This window comes from Balaenoptera borealis (genome assembly GCF_965194805.1).
Source record: "Balaenoptera borealis genome assembly, chromosome: 12".
NCBI classification, from domain to species: Eukaryota; Metazoa; Chordata; class Mammalia; order Artiodactyla; family Balaenopteridae; genus Balaenoptera; species Balaenoptera borealis.
Genome location: NC_138869.1, coordinates 11,110,384 through 11,137,397, shown reverse-complemented (window position 1 = coordinate 11,137,397; position 27,014 = coordinate 11,110,384). Strand labels below are relative to the sequence as shown.

The following is a 27,014-nucleotide window of genomic DNA, read 5'->3' as shown; positions in this document are numbered from 1 at the left end:
AACAGTAGGTCCTTTTCCTGTAATTGTACCACCCACAGGGTAGGTTTGTGAAATTGCCTAAACCACATGGATCCCAATTATTTCTGTTTTTTAGGTACTGTTTATTGAGAATTTATGTGTAACTCCTCTAATCTTCCTAAAAACTCAAGCTTAGTATTGATATTTACATTTAATAGAGAGGAAACTAAGATCCAGAGAGGATAGGTGACTTGTGCTAAGTTACACAGTTAATAAGTACTTGAGCAAGGATTTGAAGCCAAATCTTTCTGGCCCCTAAGCTCATAGTTTTCTGTACCACACCATAGTGCCTTGATTTGTCTAATAGTTCATCCCTAAGTGGAAACCAACTGAGTATCGATGTGTGACCTATATCCCAATATTACAATAGGTGATCTGTTTCAGGAATATTTAAGGACTTTGGTAAAAGTTGGTAAAAGGATGTGATGAACTGTAACTTTTTACATAAAATAAATGCACAATTGCATTTTGAAATCTTCATTTAAAATTAGATTAATATAGAAGCCTTATTCTCTTGGTTTCTGGTACTTTCTTCCCAGGAGTTCAGAGGGAAAGAAGAAAAGACATCAGTATCGTTACAGAATTACCACGCTTTTTTCCGAGAACTGGACCTTGAGGTCTTCTCTATTCTGCATTGTGGGCTCGTGGCCAAGTTCATCTTAGATACTGAAATGCACACTGAAGTAAGTGACAGAGCTGAGATCCCAGAACTTAATCTTATTTCAGAAAGTTCCTCAGCTCTATTCCTATTTCCAAAAGAAAACCATGACCCTGGGAGAAGTTGGACTCTGGCTTCCAAAGCCTTTATATGTGCAAGTGTGGATGAATAATCATCCTCATCATCTTGATGCTTATAAATCTAAGTTTTTTTATAGTGCATTAGGCATTACAAAAGCTCATGCTAATGATGTGATCCTTACTTTATGTTACTAATAATAACCTATTTAGATTACTTTTGTGGAGCAACACTGTTCTGATTTATAGTTACACAATGCCCTTTTCACTTTTTCATGACATTTGTTCAGTATCCATGAGATGTTTTTTGAGGCCTTTTTTGTTTTTGACGCAAATCTAGATATTGGCAATTCAGTATTACATAAGCATGATGCTTGCCTTCAAATAGCTTATAATCTAATAAAAGAAGGAGACAGCTAGCAGTACGTGCTATATTGATGGTCTGAACCAAGTACCAGTGAAACTCTGAGGAGAGAATGGTATTTATAATGAAGTTGGAAGTAGAAGACATTTACACAGAGAAGGTACCTTTTGGTATGGGGTTTCACCAGAGAGTAGAGTTTTTCCAGGTTAAAAAAAATTTCTTGAGAAATAGCATGGATTTTTACCAAAGATTTTTCAAGAATGTAACCTCCTTCAAAATAGAGTATTTTTTTTTTCAGTCTTTCTACGTCAGCTTGTACTTGGAGATTCTCCATAGTTGTATGTTGAGTGAAAAGTTTGAAGTGAGACTGTATTTGACTCATTCTACTTATGGTAGTGTAATATAGTTATAAGGATCCTACCCAGACTTAATAGTAGCAAAGCATTAGGTGAAAGAAAATATGAAAGAATTACTTAATGAACAGAGAAAAGCAAAATTCCCTTTAATTAGTCATTTTTTTAATCCCAAGGTACTTAGGAAATGCATCACGGGTCCATAGCTGGAAGGATACACCAGAGGCATTTATTTCTAGAGCAAAAGTGTATCTTCTAAAACTATACTGCCGGGACTTCCCTGGTGGTCCAGTGGGTGGGACTCCGTGCTCCCAGTGCAGGGGACTGGGGTTCGGTCCCTGGTCAGGGAACTGGGTCCCACATGCCGCAACTAAGACCTGGCGCAGCCAAAATTTAAAATAAATAAATAAATAAAACTATCCTGCCTCATTCCCATTTAATAATTTTAAATTTTGTTTTACTTAAGAAGTGCATGACTTTTTGATTTGTTGACAGAGCACTACAGCCATTTATATGACGTGGGGCAGAATTTCCCCCTTTTTTGGTAATGGTCAGATTCTTCACCCATTGTAAAGAGTAAACATGAAATATGTCCCCCAGAAAGATGGCTAGGACACGCTGGGAATTGCTCTTTCCTTCCTCCGTGTGATAGGCTACAGAAGTTGTGCAGCTTCAGCCCCCTGAGCTGCTTTTCTTGCTGGAAGATCTCGCCCAGAAGCTGGAGAACATGCTAACACCTTCTGTGACCAGGAGATTCCCCTTCCTCAAGGTTAGTACAGGCAAGAGCACAGGCCCTGGCCTCTGGATTTGGAAACAAGGAGGTCTTAGTAGTGAGTAAGTTGTCACTTTCTCTGGTATTGTTTTTGGGTAGCATGGTGGTAACCCTGTTGCCAGCCCACGTTCACCTTGCTTTAGAAAGGAACTCTGAAACAGAGAAAACAAAAAAGCCACCCAAAACAGAAAATGTATTTCTAAATGCTCTGAGCATTCCTGAATCCTGTTCTTTGCTTGGGTTTTGGTTTTAACACCCTCCCAAACTAAGCCCTTGCCCAAGCCTCAGCATAGTAGTCAGCTGTCTAGAGAAGTCCAGAATCTCCAGTGTGTATCTAATGGACAAATGCACGTAGCCTCTGGGGAAGCAGTGGGATGATACAAACGACAAAATGTGCAAGTTTTAGGTGTAAACGTTTAAAATGAGTATATCTAGTTACTTGATCCTTTCTTCGTATACTTACTATTTGCTCTACATTTTTATCAGCCTAAATGATTTCTGTTTTCGTGTGAGTTTTATCTCATTAGTAATTTTGGGTCTATACTTCTCAAACACTGTACTCTATAAAAGCCAATCTCTTGGTTATTTGAAGATTGAGTGAGTTCCCTCTGTCAAAATATATCCCTAATTTCTTCTGTCCATTCTACCTGGTAGCACAAGGTTTGATTAAACTCTATAATAAACTCTTAGTTTCAGAGAAGCTATCCAACAGTTCCTTCCCTCGTAACTCTGAATTTATTATAGAGCAAAGGAAACCGGAATATTGGATTCTCACATCTCCACCAGAGATCTGCCTCAGAAATCGCTCATAGTGTTGTTCAACTGCTGAGCCCTATGTGTAACCATCTGGAGAACATTCACAACTATTTTCAGGTCAGAAGCCTATCTTATCATTATAGAGACTTAGAAATCGCTTAATGAACAAGAGATTTCATTTTTGGCTGAGAAATATTGAAGGAGAATGAGGGCAATTGCTGAAGCAACAGTCTTAAAAGCATTTTTCTCTTGTAGTGCTTAACTGCTAAGAATCATGGTGTAGTTGATGGACCAGGAATTAAAGGTCAAGAGTACTACATAATGTCTTCCTGCTATCAGAGGCTACTGCAGATTTTACATGGACTTTTTGCTTGGTGAGTATGTGGCAGGTACAGTAGGTAGAGATAATCAAGTATGTCCTTGCTTCTACTTGACAGTCACCAAGGCACTGAGGTATAGAAAAGAAGGAGAGGGCTCCAAAATTTTATGTAAATATGATGCTTATTCTTTCTGGAGTGTTTTTTTTTTTTTAATTTTTTAAAATTAATTAATTTTTTTTTTTTTTTTTTTTTTTTTTTTTGCTGTGTTGGGTCTTCGTTTCTGTGCGAGGGCTTCCTCTAGTTGCGGCAAGTGGGGGCCACTCTTCATCGCGGTGCGCGGGCCTCTCACTATTGTGGCCTCTCTTGTTGCGGAGCACAGGCTCAGTAGTTGTGGCTCACGGGCCCAGTTGCTCCGCGGCATGTGGGATCTTCCCAGACCAGGGCTCGAACCCGTGTCCCCTGCATTAGCAGGCAGATTCTCAACCACTGCGCCACCAGTGAAGCCCTCTGGAGTGTTTTTGTCTGCATCATTTCATTTGGTCTTGCATGCTCTGTGTCTTATGGAGTCACTATTATTAACTCATCTGAAAATCAGATGACTTGCTCTTGGCTAACCTGTAACAAATCTGGCCGTCTGATTCTTAGTGAGTTTGCTGTGGCAACCTTTCCCTAATAGCACCAGAGAGACTGTCAGTTAAGAAGTTGTTATTAAACAAGTTGTAGATAAATTCCAGATTATGAGGTAAAGAGCTGAAGGCTGTGTAAGCTGGGGTGTTTAGGGATGGCTTCATGAAATCATGGGACTTCACGGGGCCCTTGGAGGGTAGATGGCTTTTTGGGAGGTAAAGGAAGAAACTGGAAAGCATGGCATGGACAAAAGTAGAAACGAGGGAGGTGTGTCCTTTAAATGCTTTTGTTCCTCAGGGCTGGGTCCTGGCCTCTCTGTTCTCATTATACAGGTTTCCTGGGCAGTCTCACCCAAGCTTAAATTCGTGCTAAAATTTAACTTCTGAGCTACCGGCATTTACCTCCAACTGCCTGCTCAGCACCCCGTTATAGATATGTCATTGACACCTCAGACTCATCACATCCAAAACAAGTGTTTCATCCTTCCCACCGCTCCTTCTGCTTTCCCTGGCTAGATAGATGGCACCACCAGTTGTTGAGCCAGAAACCAGGAGTTATTCTTTGTTCCTTCCTCTACTGTCTACCCTTTCTCTCTCACACATCTGATCACAGAATCCTGCTGAGTTTGTCTTGTAGATAACACCTAAATGACCACCTGTCCTCTCCTCCTCCACTGCTTACAGACTTCTGTCGTCTCTCACCAGGACTGGATTGGTTTCACAGTTGGTCTCTCTGCCTCCAGCTGTCCTCTTTCGGTCCCTTCTTCACACAGCAGTTAAAGCGATCTTCCCAACACAAACCCGATCTTATCCTAGCGCAACTTTGGCTTCTGATTGCCGTTAGATTTCTCTTGAGTTCAAACTCTTTTACCCAGCTTCTAAGGCCTTTTATTATCTGACTCCTGCTGTTCTACTCACTGTCTTGCACTCTGCCCTCCAGCTATACTGAATTAATTTCAGCACCCTGTATAGCTTTTACCTGGAAGGCTCCACACATACCCATCCTTCTACCAGGATCCTCACCCTCCTTGATCCCCAGTCTTTTCTAACTCATCCTTGAGATCTGGATTTAAACTGTACTTCCTCAGGGGCATCTTCCTTGACCCCCTAGGCCAGGTAAGTCTCCTTTCTGCCTCTCTTATCCCCACTTCTTTCCTAATACTCTTAAGATAAAACTGATCACATTTTATTATAATTACTTGTTGATCTGTCTTCCCTGCTGTACTGTGAGCTCCATGAAGGCAGAGACCAGCCATTGTCATATTCTCAGTACTTAAAAACAGTGCCTGGGCTTCCCTGGTGGTGCAGTGGTTGAGAATCTGCCTGCTAATGCAGGGGACACGGGTTCGAGCCCTGGTCTGGGAAGATCCCACATGCCGCGGAGCAACTGGGCCCGTGAGCCACAACTACTGAGCCTGTGCGTCTGGAGCCTGTGCTCCGCAACAAGAGAGGCCACGATAGTGAGAGGCCCACGCACCGCGATGAAGAGTGGCCCCCGCTTGCCGCAACTAGAGGAAGCCCTCGCACAGAAACGAAGACCCAAAACAGCCAATAAATAAATAAATAAATAAATAAATAATTTTAAAAAAACAAACAAAAAAAAACAGTGCCTGACAAAGGATTTGAACAGATGCTGAAACAAGGAGATAAATGGATGGCAAATAAACACATGCAAAGATATTCAGCAATATTAGTTGTTAAGGAAATGCAAGTAAAAATCACAGAATGGCTAAATTAAAAAGATTTACCTCGCCAAGTGTTGGCGAGGATGTAGAGTAACTGGAACTCTCACATGCTGCTGGTGCGACTGTACAATGGTACACCCACTTTTGAAAACTGTTTGGCAGTTCCTTAAAAAGTTAGATATACACCTACCATGCAACCCAGCCATTTCATTCCTAGTATTTATCCGAGAGAAATGAAAACATGTGTCTACACAAAGGCTTGTGAATGAATGTTTATTACAGCTTTATTTGTAATAGCCCTAAATTGGAAACAATTCAAATGTCCATTGAATAGTGAACAGATAAACAAATTGTGGTATGTGGATGTGGTAGAATACTACATTGCAACAACATGGATGAAAAAAGAATTATAGTGAAGAAAAACCAAGACCGTAAGAGTATGTAGTATTTGATTCTATTTATATAAAATTCTAGAAGAAGCATATAATCTTGTAGTGACAGAAAACAGTTCAGTGGTTGCCTCGCATTGGGTGGGAGGATGGAAGGAGGGATGGATTACAAAGGAATACGAGGAAACTTTTGGGGGTAATAGATATGTTTATTATTTTCAGTGCGGTGGTGGTTTCATGGGTTTATATATAAGTCAGCTGATCAAATTCAGCATTTTAAATACATGCATTTTATTGTATGTCAATTATACTTTAATAAAGCCATCCCCACCTCCCACCTCCCCCCCGAAAAACCTGCAGCCCATAAGAGGCCCTCAGAATTCATTTGTGGAAAGGAAGAGAGGCTACCACTGGTGATGTGGAAATGTTTCTAGAGGAGTGAAAGATCTAGGGGGTCAGATTGTGCTGGGCCTTGAAGGTATTTGAAGAAGGCAGAAGAATTTGAATGCTGTCCAGGGAAGCAATTTTGGAGTTTTATGATCACAGCCATGATATAGTGAAAGCAGTGTTTTACGAAAATCCTTTTGGCAGCAGCATTCAGGACAAAGGGATTGGATAGGCAACCAAAAAGACCAGTCAAAAGATGTTGACATGATCTGTGCATGGGATGATGATAAGGGCCTGGCCTAGAGTGATGGCCTTGGCTTGGAAAGGAAGGGACAATAGGAAAGATAATCTGAAGATAGAATTGTCAAGACTTGACTTAATACAGAAGAAGGAATAAGTTCTTTGCTGAACATCTACTATGTATTAGACATTGATTTAAGCAATTTCACAAAATTATTCCTGTTTTTTTGGAGAAGACTGATAGTTATCTCTAAAATGTACAGAATGAAGGAGAGCTTTGTTTCCCTTGAAAATAATCCTAGGAGGACTGTTAGGTCCTTAAGGAAAGACTTTTTCAGGTGCACTTCAACTTCTAGTCTGATACTCACAGCTGTGACTGAATTTAGCACTTGAGTACTTTCAGCACTTAAGTTCTCCTTTTTCTTGTTTTATCGATGGTACAGACTGGAGGCCAGGATCCTCACCTGCTGTCCACGTAATCTTCCTGAAACTGAGCTAAACTACCTTTCCTTGACTTTCCCTTAGGAATGGATTTTTTCAACCTGAAAATACTAATTTACTGTACTCAGCCCTTGAGGTCCTTACTAACCGACTGAAGCCGGGAGAGCCTGACCAAGCCTTGGAGGAGCTGCTTAGGTGGGTCAGACCACATATCCCTGAGTGTTGTCCCAAGAAACTCCTAGGAATAAGATTGGCAAGACTTCTTGGAGATAACTTGGTATTTTCAGTGACTTTTCCTCATTTATGTGAGCTTTCTCATCTGTGTATTCAGATATATCCTGAAGCATTAGAAACTGTTGAATTAATCAAACTAAATCTTTATGCACCCTTCATCCTGTAAAGTTCGCCTTTTCAGGTAAGGTAATGTTGATGAAAGCACTGGCCATCTGTAGTCAACTCTTGATTATCCGGGGACCTACTCTGTCTCCTAGTAGGGTTGGGTAATTAGGTAGCAGTTAGTTACCACTGATTACCTGTCCATTTCCCTCATCTTGGGAGAAGAGGAGCCTAGGCTGAGGGCACAGGAGGTGAGAAGGAGCTCTAAGGGGCACAGCTTCCAGCCTCTACCCCAGCTTCAACCAGAGCACCTTGGTCTTTCCCTTACCTCTCCTGATAGCCTAGGCCATCACTGGGTCCACAGTCAGTGCTTGTCATTCCTGCCTATAGAGCCTTATTTCATTTTCAATACAGTACTTTTAAATTTGTTTGACTTCCTTCCCGCCAATTAATCAGGAGTTGACTCTAGTTTTATTTCACCTATGGTTTTGGATTAATTGTGACTCCTCATCTGCCATTACTTCAGAGCATTGAAAGCTAGCCATTTTCAGTACATTTATTAGAAGCTCTGCTTTCTCTGCCTTATCATTTCCTTTCACTTTGTCCCTATGAACCCAGAATTTAAACATTATTCTCAGTGTGTTGCCTAATGCCTTAAAAAGCAAATAATTTATTCTACACTGAGAATAATGTAATCAGCATGGCCTATGCTAGCACTTGGGTATCTTGGCATACATGACCTCTTCAAGGCCAGCATTCCATCCACTGGGCTCTGGCCTCCATGCCCTAACTTTCTTTATACAAAGTTATAGTCTCTATAAGGTCTTGAAAGAAGGTTCTACTAAAGCCCCTGCAAATGAGGAGGATTCTGATTAGACCATCAAACATTTAAGCGGACTTAGATAACTCATGGATTTAGACACATCTGTAATACTTGTGGTGTTGTTTTTTATTTTTTTTCTTGTCTCCTTACAGCCAGAGCTTCCATTACTTGCAGAATTTCCATCTCAGCATTCCCAGTTTCCAGTGTGCTCTTTATCTCATCAGACTTTTGATGGTCATTTTGGAGAAATCTACAGCTCCTACTCAGAACAAAGGAAAAATTGGTGATGGGCCATATCCTCTTTTTTCTTTCATGAATAGACTTGTAAACTTAGGGCTTCCTAGGACCTTGGAAATTTTGTAAGCAAATCTGTCCATAACTCTGGATGTGCTCTCTTGCTATACCAAGAAGGACATTTTTCCAGAAGGAGCTATGTCTGATCTTTGCTGACATTGATTGGACTGAGTGTGGTTAGTTCAGTTGGCTAGATTTTGTTTGGCTTTTGTTTATTTATGTCCTTTTTTTTTTTTTTTTCCCCCTTAAGTATCTGAGACATTTGACTGAAAGACATAAACCATGAAGTTAATAAAATGGGAGAGAGAGGAGAAATCAGAATTAAGTGTAAAGAAAGGTCTGGCCCCATCCCTGATCTTTTTCTTTCTTTCTTTCCTCCTTTTATTTTTTTTTTAATTTTTATTTATTTATTTTTGGCTGCGTCGGGTCTTAGTTGCGGCACACAGGATCTTTCGTTGCAGCGTGTGGGCTTCTCTCTAGTTGTGGCACGAGGCCTTTTCTCTAGTTGTGGTGCGCGGGCTTAGTTGCCCCGCGGCATGTGGGATCTTAGTTCCCCGACCAGGGATCGAACGGGCGTCCCCTGCATTGCAAGACGGATTCTTTTTTTTTTTTTTTTTGCAAGACGGATTCTTAATCGCTGGACCACCGGGGAAGTCCCCCTGATCTTTTTCTTTAACTATCTTTTGACGTAGCTCTTGGAATGCATCTCACTGATACAACTTAATTGGCAGCACAGACAGAAAGCAAGGAGAACGTGCAAAACAAACCTTTATTATTCCCTGTTGTTTAAAAGGGGAGGGTTTGGTATGAATCTAGGAAGCAGCCACTGCTTGTTGGCCTGCCAAGGAGGAGCTGAGATGGACTTCCCACTGCCCAGCAGCATTCCTTTTTTCTGTGTGTCTGTGTGGTTCATGTTTGTGTCAAGACAGGGTAAGAGGGTGGGACATGTTGAGTCTTAGAGAAATGGGTTTATTTCTGGTAGAAGAACCAGTAGAGCAGGAACTCATGACAGCTTTTTTTCAAATTGTCTGTTAGACCAGGAACGTCATAGTAAATATAAAAGAATAATCCTTTTGGTCAATAATCATCCCCAAAAGCCTGCAAAACAAGAGTGAAGTTCATTTTCCATGAATGAGATGTCTTTGCCTTGTTTCTCCAACAGCTTCCCTGGCCAGACAGTTCCTTTGTCGGGTGTGGCCAAGTGGGGAGAAAGAGAAGAGCGGCATTCCTAATGACCAGCTCGAGGCTTTGCTTAGGTGAGAGGCTCAGTCTCTGTCCACAAGCCGAATAGCCTTCCATTTTGCCACTGTTCAGATCCCTTGTCTGGTCAAAAACTGAGAAATTACCTTGGTTAGGAGTAACTTGGAAGCAGTGAAGTAGGTTTGAAATTAACATAATTTGGAATATGTGGATTGTCAGATCTTCTCGTTCTGTTTTATACTGTCAGCTAGTTCTTTATTAAATCAAATCATAGAGGAAGTGGGGGAGTCTGCTGTTGTATCCTGCCTTGTTAACCAATGAGTCAGATATTTATTATTGCCTACCGTATCCAAGACACAGCCATCACTTCCAAGGTGTCTAACTGTATTTCCAACTGAGACATCATTTCCTTTACCTCCTGACAAGTATTTGGAATCCTTATTAAAAATAAGTATTGGGAGTTCCCTGGCGGTCCAGTGGTTAAGACTTGGCGCATTCACTTCTATGGCCCCAGGTTCAATCCCTGGTTGGGGAACTAAGATCCCACAAGTGGTGCAGCCAAAAAATAAAAAATAAAATAACATAAAATAAATGCTAATAGTTGTCTTAAAGCTTAGTACCTGGTAATGTCTTAAGAAAGAAATCTTGATTTAGGAATTCTGTAACATGCATTCATACTCCTATGGCTGTCAATGCAGCATCTACCTGGAGCACACAGACGGTGTTCTGAAGGCCATAGAGGAGATCGCTGGTGTTGGTGTCCCGGAACTGATCAACTCTCCTAAAGAGGCATCTTCCTCCACATTCCCTACACTGACCAGGTAAGGGAGTACTGTCCTCTTGTTCTCTCCCTAAGTTAGAATCACACTGTCTAATGTATGTAGTTTCCAAATAACTACCTTACTCTTCATCTAGTTCTGATACAGAGGGTAGGTACAATCATTCATTCAACACACGCAGTGTCTACTGTGCATTCTCTCCAGGCGGCTCTTAGCCAGCCCATGTGAAAGGACCTTACTGAGGAATGAATTTTTCAGTAGTTACAGTCTTCAGCGGCATTGGATATTTAATCACCAGGCTTCTATCAGTGCTTTCATCCTTTAAATGTGAAATTACTTTTCCAGTATTTTAGCCATCTTTGAAGGATACAATGATTGTTGTATCTAACCATATATGTCTCACATAATGGGTTTTGTGTCTCATAATATCAATGGTTATCTGACACTTGTATGGTCTTCACAGTTTATAACACACTCTTACATCGTTTCTCTCATTTGATCCTTTTGATGAATCTGTGAGGTAGGTATCATTACCCCTGTTTCACTGATGAGAAAAATGAGTGTTAGGGGGCTTGCTCAATTGATTCAGGCAATAAAGTAAATATGGAACTAGGAACTTAAACTCAGATCTTCTCACCACTACTTCCCTGCTCTTTACCACTACACTCACCCTTCATGAAGTTAATCCCCTTATTTCACAGACCATCTTCTCGGCTCATTTCTAAATCCTTCTCACTCTCGTGTCCTCTGAGGGTGGACCCTAGTGAAAGGACATTCAGAGAGGTGGGGAAGGAAATAACTTTTGGCACTTTGTTTCTGAGCAGTGCATCATTGTGTGGGCATCATGCTTTTCTCTTCTAGGCACACGTTTGTCATTTTCTTCCGTGTGATGATGGCTGAACTAGAGAAGACAGTGAAAGGTCTTCAGGCTGGAACAGCAGCAGACTCGGAGCGGGTAAGTCAGATATTCCCACCCCAAGAAGTAGACTCTGGATTACTTGGAAGCTGCTGATTCTTCTACTCCTTGGGTCCAGAATTTTCTCCTAAGCTATTTCCTTCAAGTTACTAAGATCCAGGATATTTTTTTCAAAGAGCTTCTGGTTTAATTTCCTTTCCCTCTGGTTGGAAGTGAGGATTGGGCTCTGTTTTACCTGGCTACTTCCCAGGGGACTTGGGACTCCATAGACCTAGTCTGGAAAAAAATATCTTTGGTTGCAGCCTCATGTACCCGGCTGCAACTTGTGATCTGGCATGAGGTGAGCAGGCCTGTTTGAGATGCTGTGGTAGCCTGGGCCTTGGTAGCCTGCTAACCAGAACCGAGCTAGCCTGCTGGGAGATAGGGCTTGCATAGGGAATCAGAGAAGCCACAGGGAGCTGATGGCCCAGAGGTACGTTGCAGAGGCTTTTTCCTACTTGGAAATTATTGAAGAGAAGTCCTCTTTTTAGAAAGTCTCTATAAGATACCCTAATGTTACCACATATATGCAGGCCTCAGAACCATCTTGTGGGTGCACTGGTTGCCACATCTCTGTAGGAGGATAATTGGCTTAAATCTCTGTATAACTGTGTAGTTCAAGAACCATATATTAGTAGGAGTACAGTAAGAGAAGTATTTGGCTGTGATTCAGAGGTGTCTGTATATTTGGCTGCCTCCAGATTCATGAAGAGAAGCTCCTCTACTGGAACATGGCTGTTCGAGACTTCAGTATCCTCATCAACCTGATAAAGGTGAGTATGGAGGCTCCTTATCTCATCTCACTGGCTAATTGCAGGAACCACCAAGGGGCCTGGCTTCCAAAATGGACCCTCCCACTCCTCTCCCCAGCCTCCCTTGGGGACCTGCTTCCCCCATCTTCCTCCCTATGCCCCACCCACCCTGGATAACCCCTTCCCCTCTTCCTGGGCAGTGTCTTTTCCTTCTCTGCCTCCCTCCTTCCCATCTGTGCCACAGCACTTACTATTTAATGGGTACTTCCCCGTGTCATCCCCACCACCACCCCGCCGTGGGTCTGAGCACATTCCCCACTGTGTCCCTCTTCCAACCTGAGTGCCTTCTTTATCCCTCACACATACTCTGTGCTCTCCCCCACTCCATGATTTTGCTCAGACTGTTCCTCCAGCTTAGAATGTTGCGCTCTCTCCTTTCTGCCTCATCTCTTTCTTCAGGCTTCAGATCAAGGTTTGGGGCCTCTGCAATGCCATCTTCTTAACATTCCCAGTTGGAATCAATTCCTTGTTCCTCTATGCTCCCCTCTTCCTTTTCTTGAACTTCAGTTACAGGGATTACTTCGTTCTGCTTTGTAATTGATTTGTTGACATGTTGGCCTGCTTTCTTCATTTTAGACGTGTCTGCAACACTCAGAGCTGTGCTTTGCGTGGTGGGGAGGAGGCTGGGGTGCTCAGAGGAGCAGACTTCAGCTTTGGTTTCTTGTCCTTCATCTCTCCAGGTGTTTGATAGCCGTCCTGTTCTGCATGTATGTTTGAAGGTGAGACCAGCCCTCTTTAGTGTTTATTCCTCCTGTGAGTTAGCTGAGTGGAATTGCTTTATACCTTGCCCAAAAGCCAGTCTCCAGAATCTGTGCTATCAGGTAGTCTAGAAAAGACCATGGATATGTTTTTCCATACTAGTTGGATGACAAGAGAAACCAATTTTCCTATGAGTTTGAAAACTTAGTCTTAGAAATAGGATGAGTGGCTTCAGGAGCAGTAGTCACTCCCTGCCATTCCTTCCCAGGCAACAGAAAGGAAGGAGGAGTGGGTGATTGGTCTTTTTAAAGCCCATGTGTGGCCTTATCAATGTGGGAGCTGGTGTTCTGGTATCTGCTGAACTCCTCTGCCGGGGGATATCCCAGATTAGCCCTAGGTTTGATGGTAAACCCATCAAATCTTTGATAGCTTAAGAGCTAAAGAACACTATAGGGAGAATGCTTCTAGCCCCACTCTTGACAGTTCCTTCTAGCGGATGGTGCCCCATTCTCATTATCTTCTGGCTTCTCTCTTCCTCTTTACTCGCTCCACCCTGGTGCCATTATGGGAGATGGGTGAGAAGGGGGAGTCATTTACCTGATTGGTAAATTGGGCAAGTGGTCATGTGCTTTCTCAGCTCTACCCAGTTCTTTCCTCTTGAGAGTAAGGTGTCCTCGGGGAGCTGGGGTTCCCCTCTGTTCCTCTGTGCCCTCATTCTCAAGCTGAGCAACACCCCTGTGAATTGACTGTGTCTGGGGTAGGTAAGTCTGCCTAATTGTGGGGCTTAGTTAGCAGGCTCATTTAGCTTTTGCATTAAGCTACATTCTCCAAATTAACCTTTTGGACCCTTTCCAATTTATTTTTTATATATAAAAATAAGAAAAGAAACCCCCTGGTCTGGGAAATGTTACGCTGCCTTAGGCAGGGGCCTTTCAGGTAAAAGACCTCAGCTAGAGGTCATCACCAATGTATCTCTTCTCTTCTTCAGTACGGGCGTCTCTTTGTGGAAGCATTTCTGAAGCAGTGTATGCCTCTCCTAGACTTCAGTTTTAGAAAACATCGGGTAAGAACTGAGAAAAGAGAGCAAAGACATGCTCTGTACAGTTGTTCAGAAGATACGTCCACGGCGATTCCTGGGCTGGCATGGGGGTGGTCCCCTTGCCCAAGTTCTGGGCCACAGATCTGCTTAGGTACTTCTCGTCACTTCAGCTATCCCCAGAGATGCCCATGTAGGACTGAATATTCCGTAGTACATCCGCCTTCCTACTTCTCCTCCAGATTTGAGGATGGTTGTTCTTTTTAGCTTGATTTTATTGTGCTGCTGCAGTCCCAGGACCTCACATATTAGTGTGTCATTTGCTTATTCCTGTGTGCTTCTCTAAGTCTGGTCTTGGGAATTTAAAAACAAAAACAAACGAAAAAAACCTCATTTGTGTCGTAAACTCTTGTTATAATGGACAGTCTTGAGAGTTTTTTACCCAAGTGGGATCCAAGACTAGAGTAGTGAAATAAGAATAGAAACAGGGACTCCCCTGGCAGTCCAGTGGTGAAGACTCTGTGCTTCCACTGTAGGGGGTGCAGGTTCCATCCCTGGTCGGGGAACTAAGGTCCCGCGTGCCCCACAGTGCAGCCAAAAATTTTAATTTAAAAATAAAAAGAACAGAAACAGAGATGATTATTTCTTACACATACTTAGCAAGTTGAACTTCGCAAAACACTCTCACAATATTTGGCTGGTCCCTCATAACTCAGAAAGATAAAGGGGAGGATAGCCAGTGATCACTCCTCCTCCTATTTGAGGGCCAAATTAAGCCAAATTTTGCTAGGCCAAATTGTCTAGCATAATATTGAAAAATTGTGAATCACTATGGTGTACACCTGAAACTTATATAATATTGTAAATCAACTATACCTCAATTTTAAAAAAAGAAGAGATGATTATCCATATACAGCTGGAACCTGCAGGTCTGATCCTCTTTGGAACCCTTGGTTGCAAGAATATCTTGCATATAAAATGAAATGAGAACGTTTCATATGGCACTTACGAATGTTGTTGGTTATAGGAAGATGTTCTGAGTTTACTGGAAACCTTCCAGTTGAATACAAGGCTGCTTCATCACCTGTGTGGGCATTCCAAGGTAAGATGGAAAGCAGGTCACACCACCAGCCCACCTGTTGGTTTAATCTGTGGTTGTGATTTCGGAGATCCATGGGCTCCAGTGCCTTCGTCCTTTTTTACCCCTCTGAAGCCTTTATTTCTGGGACTACGTCTGTCCAAAGGCAGTTTATTCAGAGTGGTCAAATCCTCAGTTGCTGGCAGAGATTGGGTAATCATCTAGAGGGGAATTTCTGCATCTGAAATTTGACTCAAACTCCATAGCCCTGTTTCCTCCAGGAGCTCTTCTTTGGTGAGAGAATGTTGGTGGATGTGTAACTGCTACAAAGTACTCTGGGCAGTAGGAATATTATGTAAGTGATCACTCTGCTGGAGACAAGAGGTAGTTCTAAAAGCAGCTGTTTTTCGAGCTTTTCAGCTGTACTGTTTACTTGTCAAGGAACACATCTGTCTCTGTGAGAACATTTTAGCATTAAAGGACTTTTCCACTTGAAGCCTGGAGTTGAGCCAGTCATTTTTTGTGTGAAGGAACACAGAACCATGGAGTTCTGCAGTCACTGGCAAGCCCAGTTCCTGTTGTTCAGTTCCTCCCCTGGTTCTAACTTTTTAAGGTGCTGAACAGTGGAATTTTATAAGGACTCCTGCAGCTAAACAGGGATACTCTCTGTTGTTTAGTATCAGTAGAATATACATTCAAGAATATTTTATGTAAATTCATTGATAATTGATCAATAAGAGGTTATGAAGAGGAACCGTGAGGTGTTGGTGGTATGTCTTCTAGGCTCTTTTAGCTTGAAGGACAGCTGCCATTCTCTTCGGGATACTCTGCCGGACTACTGCTCTTTGATGGAACATGTCTCTGGCCTGTACTGGCAGGGCATATGGTCTTGTTCAGTGTTCAAGGTGTCAGGAATTCAAAAGTTTCTGTATAGGAAATGTGAAAGCATGATGATTAAACCCAGATGAGTTGGATGCATTTGTTTCCATTCAGATTCACCAGGACACGAAACTCACCAGACATGTGCCTTTGCTCAAAAAGACCCTGGAGCTGTTAGTTTGCAGAGTGAAAGCCATGCTCATCCTCAACAATTGCAGAGAGGCTTTTTGGCTGGGCAATCTCAAAAACCGGGACTTGCAGGTAAGCCTGAGATCCCGCCAGTAATAATCTCCTACTCCCTTTCTTTGTGAGAGCTTTGGAAAGTATCTAAGGGAGGTCACCTAAGCCCCACTCTCTCAATACTCAGAACTGCTTTTCTCAAATCTGTGACTGTTGAGCTCTTAACATTAGGGTACATTGCCTTTGGGCCCTGGTTGCAGGTTGCACTCCTCATCCCAGGCAGCGAAGGCACCAAAACATACCATTGATATAAACAAGGCCTCAGACATAGAGGAGCAGATCAGGAAAACCTCTTTCCATAGCTAGAGGGATACCTTTAAGCCCTACTGTGGGTAGATTTAGAATATTTTTGTATATGGAAAAACTTTGTTTAGTTATTTTTGTTTTTTCCCCCTAAAACCAGTCTGTCTTGTTCCTGAAATTATTCTCTGGCTAATTTTAACAAATGAGCATTTCTTAGTTCTTTCAATTGTCTGACTGACTGGCTGAAATCTTGTGTTGCTTATACTACTACTTTGGAGTTACAGCATTTTTCAAATACAGTCCAAGCCCTCCTCATTCATGCTTACAACATCTGAGTTTTAAAATCTTATATATGAAAAGAATAGCTCCCCAGAGAATTAGCTTCCTTTCTTCACATCCATTCTTGTTTCCATGAGAAAATTGAAGCTCAGCAAAGTTAAGTAACTTATCATTCAGCCATAGGTGAGTGGAGCAAGGGTTTGAGTCCAAACAGTCCTGATCCAGATTTGATGTTCTTAAACCATTTTAGTATACCATCCTTTAGCCTCTACATGGCCATTTGTGATTGGTGTGTTGGTGTTCATGCTCACATACCTTAAGGTATTTGGGAAACTTTAGAACCATATTCAGCATTACCTGAAAGAGTCACCAATACAGTCTGGCCTTGTAAAACTAGTATGATATTAGAATACAATGATGAACCATTTGTAAAACTACATATTATATCAGAGCCACAAGCATCTTAGAAATCTTGGGTTGATTATCACTTCTCTAGATGCTGGATCACAGGTTGGTGTCCATGTTTGACCATATTTGAATGACTGAATATCTTTCTTTGCCTTGTCTATAAACTAAGCCTTTCTCCCCTTGAGACCCCAAATGTGATCATTATAACCCACTGTTTGTCCTGGCCCATTCACATTCAGGGTGAAGAGATTATATCCCAGAATTCCCAGGAGAGCGCAGCAGATGAGAGTGAGGATGATGCGTCATCCCAGGTCTCCAAGAGCAAAGGAACAGAGGTATGTCTGTAAAAGGCACCAGAGTGGCATTGATGGTAGGGAGTGCAGAACTTTCCCTGCTTGATTTTATAATCAGATACTTCTACGCCCATCTCCATTTCCTCCAAAAAAGCTTCTGTGCTTATGTGACTTCTGGGGGGGCCAGAAAAAAAAAACAACCCACACAATATTATAATCACTCAATATTTTAATCACAACTTGAGTATCTGGAGTTGTTTGTAGCATATGTTATAGAGTTGAAAATTCCTTTCCATTATAGCCTCCTGAATTCATACGAAACCATTTTAGAGGGGAGATAAGAAGAGGTCAGAGTGTTCTCTAAGTGTTGAGAAGAATGAGTTAAACCATTTAAACATGTGTTTGAATATCTAAAATAGAAATGTGAAAGCTAAAGCACAGAATCAAAAGCTGCTACCACTGAGGACTAAAGTAAGAGTAGGAGCCCTTATGCTCTTTTGGGCTACTACCAATGCTTTTGAGACTTTAAAGAAAACTAAAGAAAAATGTATATATTTATAAAAGTTTGTTACAATTCAGGTGGGTTATAGATACAGAGAAGCTGAGATTTAAGAACCGCTGCTGTGGATACAATTTGTAATGCAATTTGAGGCTGATGTGTAAGGATCATTTAGTATGAAAAATTCTTTTATTACATGGTCCTCTGTTTTATTTGTATAGAATATCTCCACCTTGTTCTCATAAAAAAGTTTTATGGCTTTTTTTTTTCCCTATAAATTTATTTATTTATTTATTTTTGGCTGTGTTGGGTCTTTGTTGCTGCATGCGGGCTTTCGCTAGTTGCGGCGAGCGGGGCCTACTCTTTGTTGCGGAGCACGGGCGTCAGTAGTTGCGGCACGCGGGCTTAGTTGCTCCGCGGCATGTGGGATCTTCCCAGACCAGGGCTCGAATCCGTGTCCCCTGCATTGGCAGGTGGATTCTTAACCACTGCGCCACCAGGGGAGTCCCCATAAAAAAGTTTTGAGGCAGACGATATCCTATTAGTTTGGTGCTTTGTCATAAGCAAGCCTCCCAGATTAGATTTTACAAACCAGAGAGAATTTTACTCTGGATTCCTATTGGATTTTGAATTTAACTAACATTTCATTCTATATTGAATGCCCGTTTTGTTCCTATGTCACACACATGCAGTAGAGCTGGAGGGCCGTGGCTTATTTACAAATCATGCATATTTGGTTGGGTTGCAGAATGGCGTAAGTCAGTATCAAAACGGCTCCCTCCATCGTCTTGGCTTAGAGGCCATGATACCAGAATGGGGGAGCCTCTGATTCATTCTCAAAAGAATGGTTTAAAACCTATCATTGGTTTTAACAACGATACAATACAGTCAGGTATGCTGTGGGAGCGGTGTTGCAAGTCATGGCGTCGCCCGGATGACCTAAAATATTTAATTATCCTTTGCCTCTTAGGACAGTGGAGAAGATGAAGCAAGTGATGGAGCAAAGAAGCAAGAGAGTGATGAGAGTGATGATGACTGATTAGACCACAGAAAGATACTCCCTCCCCATCTCTGCCAGCTGCTTACCCTTTTGTGTTCAGGGTTTCACATCTGCTCTCTGCCTTTCTAACTGGAAGCATCCTATTTTGTCCTTAAAGAAGGGGCTTTATTGAATCAACTTAATTGTGGATTTCACAGGTTGTCTACCAACATCAAAGACCGTGGCTCAGAATTCGAATGTAGTGTTACTTACCAATTTAGGCGAACATGGCAGTGCTGTGCTGCAGAGTAGGCATGATTCTGAGCTTCAGGAGCTAGTTTTGAAACTCTGGATTTATTCTAGAATTTAGGCTTGTACCAGTTTTACAAATAAATTCTGTTTTAAGTTCTACCTCAGCTACCTCATTCCTCTTTTCGAATTTCCTTCATAGATGGAACTGAATTGGTGTTTGTGCAGAGAAATAATGGAGACTGGTACAACACATCAGTTCTACCACTTACAATCATATGTTCGCTATTACAAGGATCCTCTTATTTGAGACGAGAAGATATTTGTGATCTTTTTTGGAGGAGTGACGAACTTCTTTTAATGCCCAAAGAAAGTCGAATGTTTGGCTGCTTTTTAAATTTTTGGTGGTCATGTAGATATGATAAAGGAGAAAAAGGCAGCATCAAATTCATGTTAACTTTGCATATGTAATTTTTATTTTATTTCCACATTATTCTGAGTTATACCTATAATCTAGTTACAACAGTGCTATAAAATTACTTGTAGTTTATTAAAAATAGAACATTAGGAGTACATTTCAGCTAAAATGGGGAACTCTCATGTCTTCTGCCAGAAAGCCCAGTTTCAGTGCTGCTACCAAGTTCTTTTTTGCCAGGCTGTAAATATTAATTAATATTTGTTTTATTTCTACCCACTTTTGTACTCTCTGGTAGTATTAGGGTGTGGCTGGTTAGGTTTTTATGTTGTCTTTTTGGTGGGGGAGGTTATTTGTTTTTGTTTTTTTAAATTAATCGTTGACCCACATATAGATTTTTGACCCCTTCATCCTCATGTACATAGAAATCCATAATCTCCTTCCTTGACACTCTTTGTTTCCCCAACTCATTGTGGTCTTCAGTGTTGAAAAGAGTTCACAGTAGGCTCATTGGTTTATGTGGTTTGTTTAATGGTTCTTTATCACATGTACATGTCAATGCTAGTTTGACTCTAAATGGTTGTTCAGCTTTACAATGGAAATGTTCTCCCTTGCTCTGTTACTGGCCCATTTTTGGACGGGAAGAGAGGAGGGGGGCTCCGGATCGTCACTGCTTGACTGAAAAGCAAGATGGCTGGGGCAAACACAGTTTCCTTTACACGGAAAAGTCTATGTAAGCTTCAGGCACATAGCAGAAGGCGTGGTGTGAGGAATGGGGATCAGATGGGGACACTTTACTCGGAGTGTTGCAAGGCAAAGGTGCACTTCTTGTACGTCGCATACAGCAAGAGGATGGAGCGCAGCATCTGTTTGCACATGGTCACTGTCATCTGAATCTGAGGCTCCTTAAGTCCAGTGGGCCACTGGTGCTCCCGGCTGATGATTTTGCAAAAGGCTGACTTGTCTGAAACTCTGAAGGTCCCGGTCCACTTTGGCGGCTGAGCCGTGATGACCCTGCCAAAGACAGAATCCACTCCATTGAGGCAGACAGGCTGGGGCTTCCTGACCAGCCCTTTCTTGTTGTTCATGGTTCGGAGCTCTGACGTGCGGCAGGGCAACTTGGGACTCACCCCAGGCTCCAGGAATGGACTGTCTAGAACTAGAGTGACCTCTTGGAAGCACAGTTGCACTTCAAGATCAGAAGGGGTGTGGGGGAAGCAGGGGCAAGCCCTAAAGGGGTGCTTGGAAGAAGGTGTAGGTGTTGTATGCCGCAGCCATTGGAAGCTCTCATCCAGTGGGGTCCATGGTGACCAGAGCTGGTATCCTGCCATTGACAGTCCTAGAGGAGAGGAATCAGAACATGGAATTTTCCTAGCATGCTTTTGGCAAAGGCATGGCTGTTTAAATTCACATCTCTGTCTCATTATTGACTTTAACTTACTCTGTAGTTCTCATGAAAAGATTCCAGTAGATGTTAGGATACTAGTAATTCTATAAAGGGCAGTAGAGGATAGTGACAAGTATTGAATCTGGCAACTGCTGTGTGTACTTTATTAAACCTTATCACCAGCCTCTGAAGGTAGGTTTTTACCCATTTTACAGATGAGGAAATAGATTTGTCCAAAATGGAGCATCCCTGTTCAGCATTAGGATCTGTGCTGTGTTGACAACTGCTGAAGTCAGAATCTATGCCTCTCAGGTGGCAGAAGCTGCTGGCATTTCATGATGAGACATTATTTGTGGATGGATGCTCAGAAAGGTGTGTCTTGCCAAATATTTGTGACTCTAAATCCCATGTATTTATACCGTTGGTTCTCAAAGTATGATTCTGGGACTAGAACCATGACACTCATCTGGGAATGTGGCAGAAATGCAGATTCTTGGGCCCTACCTGAGACCTATAGAATCAGAAACTCTGGGGGGAAGGGCCCTGCATTCTGCATTTAAACAAACCCTCCAGGGGAGTCTGATGTACCTTGTAGTTTGAGAACTTCTTACGCTGTTCCTTTAAGGAACTTCAGCTTTTACTATTCTTAATTATGGAGACAGTTTGCTCTTGGCCCTAAAAACCTCTTTTCTGACACAAGGGAGCAGCTCTCTCAGGGCCCTGAGGTACTTATATACCACCTCAGAGGAATTATACCAGGCTGGGAGGGAAAAAAGTTCCAAAGGCCAGTCTTTTAAAGTTTTTAAAAGATTTTTCTGGTTCTTCTCTGTGTGTTTTGTTTTTGTTTTTTTCTTATCTATGAAAGACCCACTGGTTAAGAACTTGATTTTTTTCCCCCCCTTTGGAGATAAAGGAAAGGGCTGGGAGGATGTTGCTAACTCAAAATTTATCCAAGTAGAATTCGGACTTTCCGTTTTTCTACTTTAAAATTGCCAGTATATAAAGGATTTCACTGAATTCAAGAGAAGCTAACATTTTTTGAGCACCCACCTATTATGTTAAGGGGCATAGCATATCCCTTTTCTTTCCAGTCAAGTGTATTTCTCTGCCCCTTCTCTAGTCTCCCTCAAAGGTAGCAGCAGATCTGATCCCATCCCATCCAGTAATTGCCCAGGAAATACTGTGAAAAGTTTGACACCTCCACCATAGTTTGTGAGACAGTAAGTTTCATTTTTAAAGGGAATTGTTAGTGACCTTTCATACCAGAAGACCTGCCCCTGACAGTGGTTAGTAGAAAGAAGACTTGTTGATTTCCTCCAACTGGTATGTTTCTCCTGATCTATGCAGGCCCTTGTGCATACTGTTCAAATATCTGGGCTGCCTTCCGATGAGAAATTGACACCGAAGGGATAGTTATCTATTCCAAACAGCCTGTGGAAGGCTTCTGGTGCTTGATATTATGACCCTAGGAGCATACATCCAGGATTAGGGCTGCTGTGGTACATCACCAAGGCAAGGTGCGGGTGGAGGGCGTTAACACCTCTGAGCATATGACCAAAAAAAGAAAAATCCCAGGAGCCTTTCCTCGCTTGTCTCCTAAGAGGAAATAGGGCCAGAGGGAAAAGGCTTTATCACATGTCCAGCCTAAATATTTGGCAGAACCAACATGGGATGAAAGAGGGCCTCTGACCCCAGGTCTTTCCACCACTTTCACACAGCGTTCAAATAAAGATAGTTCACCCCCCACGCCTACCACCCAGAAGTCACCGTCATCCACTCCAGGAGGGGTTGAATCTAGGAAGTCTGTTCAAGCTGCTCTGATAGCTCCCAGATAGGGAACACCTGGTTCTAGCCCAAAAGGCTTCCCCTTCGTACCATTCCTCCCATGCCAAGGAACCCAGTCCCTCCATTTCCCCACCTGGGAAAGGGGAAGGCAGCGTCAAAGTGCAGCTGAGGTCCTCTTGAACTGTGAACTGCGATCCCGATCCCGAGGGGCTGGAGCTGCCCTGAGTGAGGGAGGCTCCCCCTCCCAGCCGGAAGAGGGGCTTGTCCCCCGGGGGCCCGGCCCCTACGCGGGGCGGGGGCCAGACGGCTCTGGCCGAGGCAGAGGTGGCAGTGGGAGCCCGGTCCCGGTCCCACCATCCGGGCTGGGGGCTCACCTGCTGAACTCCGCGGGCCGCACGCTCCAGAGTGGCGGCCGCTGTTCCCGGGCCGCATCTTTTCTCCACCCGGCGCCTGGCAACCGCCTTTGTGACCCAGGACCGCGGGGGAGCCCGAGCCGCAGGGGAGTGGGGGAGGGGGCCTCGAGGCGCCCCAGCTAGGAGCCCCCACCTGATTGGAACACCTGGTCCAGGACTCAGCCTTCAGGAGCGCTGTTTGGAATCCCCGTCCTCTCTGTTCCCCTCCATCTCCTCCCCGCCTCGCCCCAGCGGTGTGCCTTTGATCTGGTCAGAGAGCACAACGCGCCCACTTCAAAGACTGTGGCCAGGAACCTGCATAAATGTCCCGGGAGCTGTAGTTAGTGTTAAAATGTAAGCTCTACTCTTTAAACCCTGTTCTGGGTATTCGGGCTGAGTTACCCAGAATTCTGAAGGCCTTTGTTGCTGCGTTGAAATGATCCCAATGCAGGGGCACAGAATTTATACGTGCTCGCCTGTCAAGAGCAAACAAAGATATGTGTCTCCTTGACTTCCCAACCAAAAACTTTGCTTTCTGTTAAACCTCAAGAAGGAAGATTCTGTCCCATTCTCACAAAGCTGAAAAAACTGACACTTTCACCTTAGTAAAGGAGTGATCTGACTACTTTTAAACCCCACTGCAAACAACTACTCTGGAAGGCTGGGGGAAGAGAGGTCTACCCAGCTGACTCCTATATCCGCAGTGCCTATCACAGTGCCTGGCAGGGTGCAGTATTTGTAGGAGGAATTAACTAACGGCCCACCTGCCCTTCCCTTATATACCCAGAAATTGCCCTTGCACTTTGTGAACCGTAGAACACAGCACAAACAAGAGTGGTCACCTTTTGCCTGGCTCTTTGGGTGAAGCTGAAGGGGAAAGACTGGGGCCCAGGGATGGGGTCAGGCTGAGATCCTGGTTTGGAAGATGAGATAGTCTTGAGGGACTTGTCAAGAATTGTCAAATGTCCACTGTGTGTGTGTGTGTGTGTGTGTGTGTGTGTGTGTGTACATGCGTGTGTGCGTGCATGCGCGTGCATGTGTATCCATGTGGAAGGAGAGATGAGTGGAGAGAGTTGGAGGTGGAGAGAGGGGCAGAGAATGATGAGTCTTGGAAAAGACTAAAATGATTTTTTTTTTTAATATTTATTTTGGCTGCACCGGGTCTTAGTTGCGGCACTCGGGATCTTCATTGCGGCATGCAGACTCTTAGTTGCAGCATGCATGCGTGATCTAGTTCCCCCACCAGGGATTGAACCCGGGCTCCCTGCATTGGGAGCGCAGAGTCTTACCCACTGAACCACCGGGGAAGTCCCCTGAGATGATTTTGAATTGCAACTTTTTTTCACCCAGTAAGTTTATTTTTATTTTCCTCTTGAATAAAAGAGACACTTGTTATTTAAAAAGCAAACAAAACAGTAGTTTTTATTGCACAGTTGTGTTTTTTTAAATGAAAGTCTCCCAAAGCAGAATTGTATGATTAAGAATTGTTGGATAGAGAAGGCTTCATGCTGTTATGACAATCTGCACCACGGTCCTCTGTCTAATCTGCCCAACATTAAGGGATGTATTCCTGGAGGTACCATTTGCCATCACCTCCAAGTCTGATACTCCACCTCCATGGCTACCGTACATGTATAGAAAGCCAGAATCTCCCATACTTCATATTATTGATGATCTACAACATCAGTTTGGTCTGTATCATGCAACACAACATTGTGGTTGCACCATCCAGGGATTCTCGTGACAACAGCCGCATTTGCTCTGCTGAGAGCCCATATAATGTTTTTTACAGTAGCCAGCAACATTGCCACACTGCACACACTACACCTATAGCCATGCAAATAATGGTCCAAGTACACATGACTGCAAAGGCAACTCAAATGACCACACAATGCAATCAAAACATTTCTTCAAGAATTTGATTTCACGCTGATTGTTATACCTGGAGTCACTGACAAGATCCCCAAGTTCTGTGAAGCGTGTGACAGACTCAAGGACAGGGACCTGTCTCCCTTATGCTGAGGCATTCTATCACCCGGAAGCACTCCTTGCTGCACCAAGAGCATTCCTGAAGCTTGCCTGTGCAGCCCTGCATCACGCGTTGGGAACAATTCCTACAATGAAGAACTACCACATTGGCAAACCCATAACTGGAGGACTGAATGGCAGAGAGCCTTCTGGATGCCTGGGTTTGATATTTAGGATCGATATTTATTATTATTTTAGAAACCATTTACATGAAAATGTAGGAGAGCTCAGATGGACTTTAACCTGTTCTCAGAGTGGTACAGTGAAAAGATAATGGAGTCTGGAATCAGCTGGTGAAGGTCCACTACTTAATTGGCTCTGTGACCCTGAACTTCAGTTCTCTCATCTGTAAAATGGGAAACCTCTTCCTCACTTCCTTCCACAGGGTTTGTGAGGATCCAGTGAGGTAACAGCTATTAAAGCAGCATTATAGGGGCTTCCCTGGTGGCGCAGTGGTTGAGAATCTGCCTGCCAATGCAGGGGACGTGGGTTCAAGCCCTGGTCCGGGAAGATCCCACATGCAGCAGAGCAACTAAGCCCGTGCTCCACAACTACTGAGCCTTTGCTCTAGAGCCTGTGAGCCACAACTACTGAGCCCGCGTGCTGCAACTACTGAAGCCCGCGCGCCTAGAGCCCATGCTCTGCAACGAGAGAAGCCACCACAATGAGAAGCCCGCGCACCACAAAGAAGAGTAAGCCCCCGCTCGCCACAACTAGAGAAAGCCTGCGTGAAGCAACGAAGACCCAACACAGCCAAAAATAAATTAAATAAATAAATTTATTTTAAAAAAAGCAGCATTATAGCTTATAAGATCTTCTACCAGAGTACAGGACTGTTAGTAATGTTTTCTTCCCAGCTACTGATAGAAGAAATCTGACTCTTCAACATCACTTTTTAAAAAATAAAAGGCATTTACCGTACAAACCAGATTGTAAATATTCCCTGAAACAAAAATAAAATTGCCCATAATTCCACTACCTTAACAAACCAGGTATTGACATTTTTTGGTATATCCTTCTTGTCCTCGAGCAGACATAATTTTTGCATAGTTGCAATTAAAAAAAAAAAACATGCATTTTGTTTTCCCTTTCATTTATCATCTCTGTTGTGCTGCCACAGTTTTTCATAATTAGCATTTATATGACTGCATAATATTGCTCTAAGTGGCCATACCAATGTTTAGTCATTCCCCAACCGTTGAGATTTATATTTTAAAAACACGTAATGCCTCAAAGAACACCTTTGTGCATAAAGTGTTTTTTCTTTTTCAATAATTTTGTTAATACCTAGGTTAAAAAGTTTGAAAATTTTTACAGCTCTTGATAACAATTTACAAATTTCCTTCTGAAGGGTTTGTGCCAGTTTACAGTGTGAGCAGCTATTTACGAGTTTACCAATTTCCCCTCAGCCTCTTCAACACTGAGTATTATCGTTAAAAAAAAAATAACGTTTTGTTCATTTGATAATTGTAAGGTGGGACATCATGTTGTGTTGTTAAAAGGCATTTTAAAAATGATTTGCATTTAATGTGGTTTAATTGGCTATGCCCAGCTTATTGTGGACACAGACCGCAGGCTTAGTTTGGAGCACCGGAGGGAAGGGGTGATGCGAGCCCATGCTCCCCCGTCAACGAGCGTAACCGCCAGAGACAGAGGTGGTGGTGGCGGAGGCGCGGGGTGGTTGGACTTTGGCGCGTGCGCACTCCATTCTTCTCCCCGGCCTGGAGGCGACGCTCTTCAGGGGCGTGGGAGCAGCGCGAAGAGGCCAGTGAGGACGTGACAATGCGCAGGCGCACCACAAGGCCCGTGGATTCGTGGGTGCCCCGGGACCGGTGTGGGC

At 43.2% G+C, this 27,014-nt stretch overlaps 2 protein-coding genes across 19 annotated transcripts in view; one reads left to right on the top strand and one right to left on the bottom strand.

The window, feature by feature from the left end:
- Positions 1–19,329, top strand: part of FANCD2 (FA complementation group D2) — a 55,744-nt gene extending 36,415 nt beyond the window's left edge. For 11 of the 15 annotated variants that reach the window (XM_082344333.1, XM_082344323.1, XM_082344336.1 and 8 more), the window contains 16 exons: positions 558–701; positions 2,123–2,239; positions 2,987–3,115; positions 3,254–3,372; positions 7,171–7,281; positions 8,398–8,528; positions 9,702–9,795; positions 10,438–10,560; positions 11,380–11,473; positions 12,175–12,246; positions 12,966–13,004; positions 13,973–14,047; positions 15,048–15,122; positions 16,092–16,238; positions 17,387–17,482; positions 18,910–19,329. In XM_082344333.1, the coding sequence (XP_082200459.1) occupies positions 558–701; positions 2,123–2,239; positions 2,987–3,115; positions 3,254–3,372; positions 7,171–7,281; positions 8,398–8,528; positions 9,702–9,795; positions 10,438–10,560; positions 11,380–11,473; positions 12,175–12,246; positions 12,966–13,004; positions 13,973–14,047; positions 15,048–15,122; positions 16,092–16,238; positions 17,387–17,482; positions 18,910–18,978 (1,635 nt within the window). In that variant the 3' untranslated portion in view covers positions 18,979–19,329. The remainder of the gene's footprint in view (positions 1–557; positions 702–2,122; positions 2,240–2,986; positions 3,116–3,253; positions 3,373–7,170; positions 7,282–8,397; positions 8,529–9,701; positions 9,796–10,437; positions 10,561–11,379; positions 11,474–12,174; positions 12,247–12,965; positions 13,005–13,972; positions 14,048–15,047; positions 15,123–16,091; positions 16,239–17,386; positions 17,483–18,909) is intronic. The other 4 variants (XM_082344334.1, XM_082344328.1, XM_082344335.1 and 1 more) reach the window with 3 other exon arrangements.
- Positions 19,330–20,092: 763 nt separating this feature from the next.
- Positions 20,093–26,897, bottom strand: FANCD2OS (FANCD2 opposite strand). 4 transcript variants are annotated; one of them, XM_082344442.1, is made up of 3 exons: positions 23,549–26,897; positions 23,129–23,461; positions 20,093–20,921 (listed from the first exon to the last, which is right to left on the bottom strand). In XM_082344442.1, the coding sequence occupies exons 2-3, from the start codon at positions 23,184–23,186 to the stop codon at positions 20,377–20,379; spliced, it is 603 nt and encodes a 200-aa protein (XP_082200568.1). In that variant the 5' UTR covers positions 23,187–23,461; positions 23,549–26,897; the 3' UTR covers positions 20,093–20,376. The 4 variants fall into 4 exon arrangements, with proteins under 4 accessions (XP_082200568.1, XP_082200567.1, XP_082200569.1 ...); XM_082344441.1 differs by having other exon boundaries at positions 23,129–26,897; XM_082344443.1 differs by having other exon boundaries at positions 23,314–26,897.
- Positions 26,898–27,014: the final 117 nt, after the last annotated feature.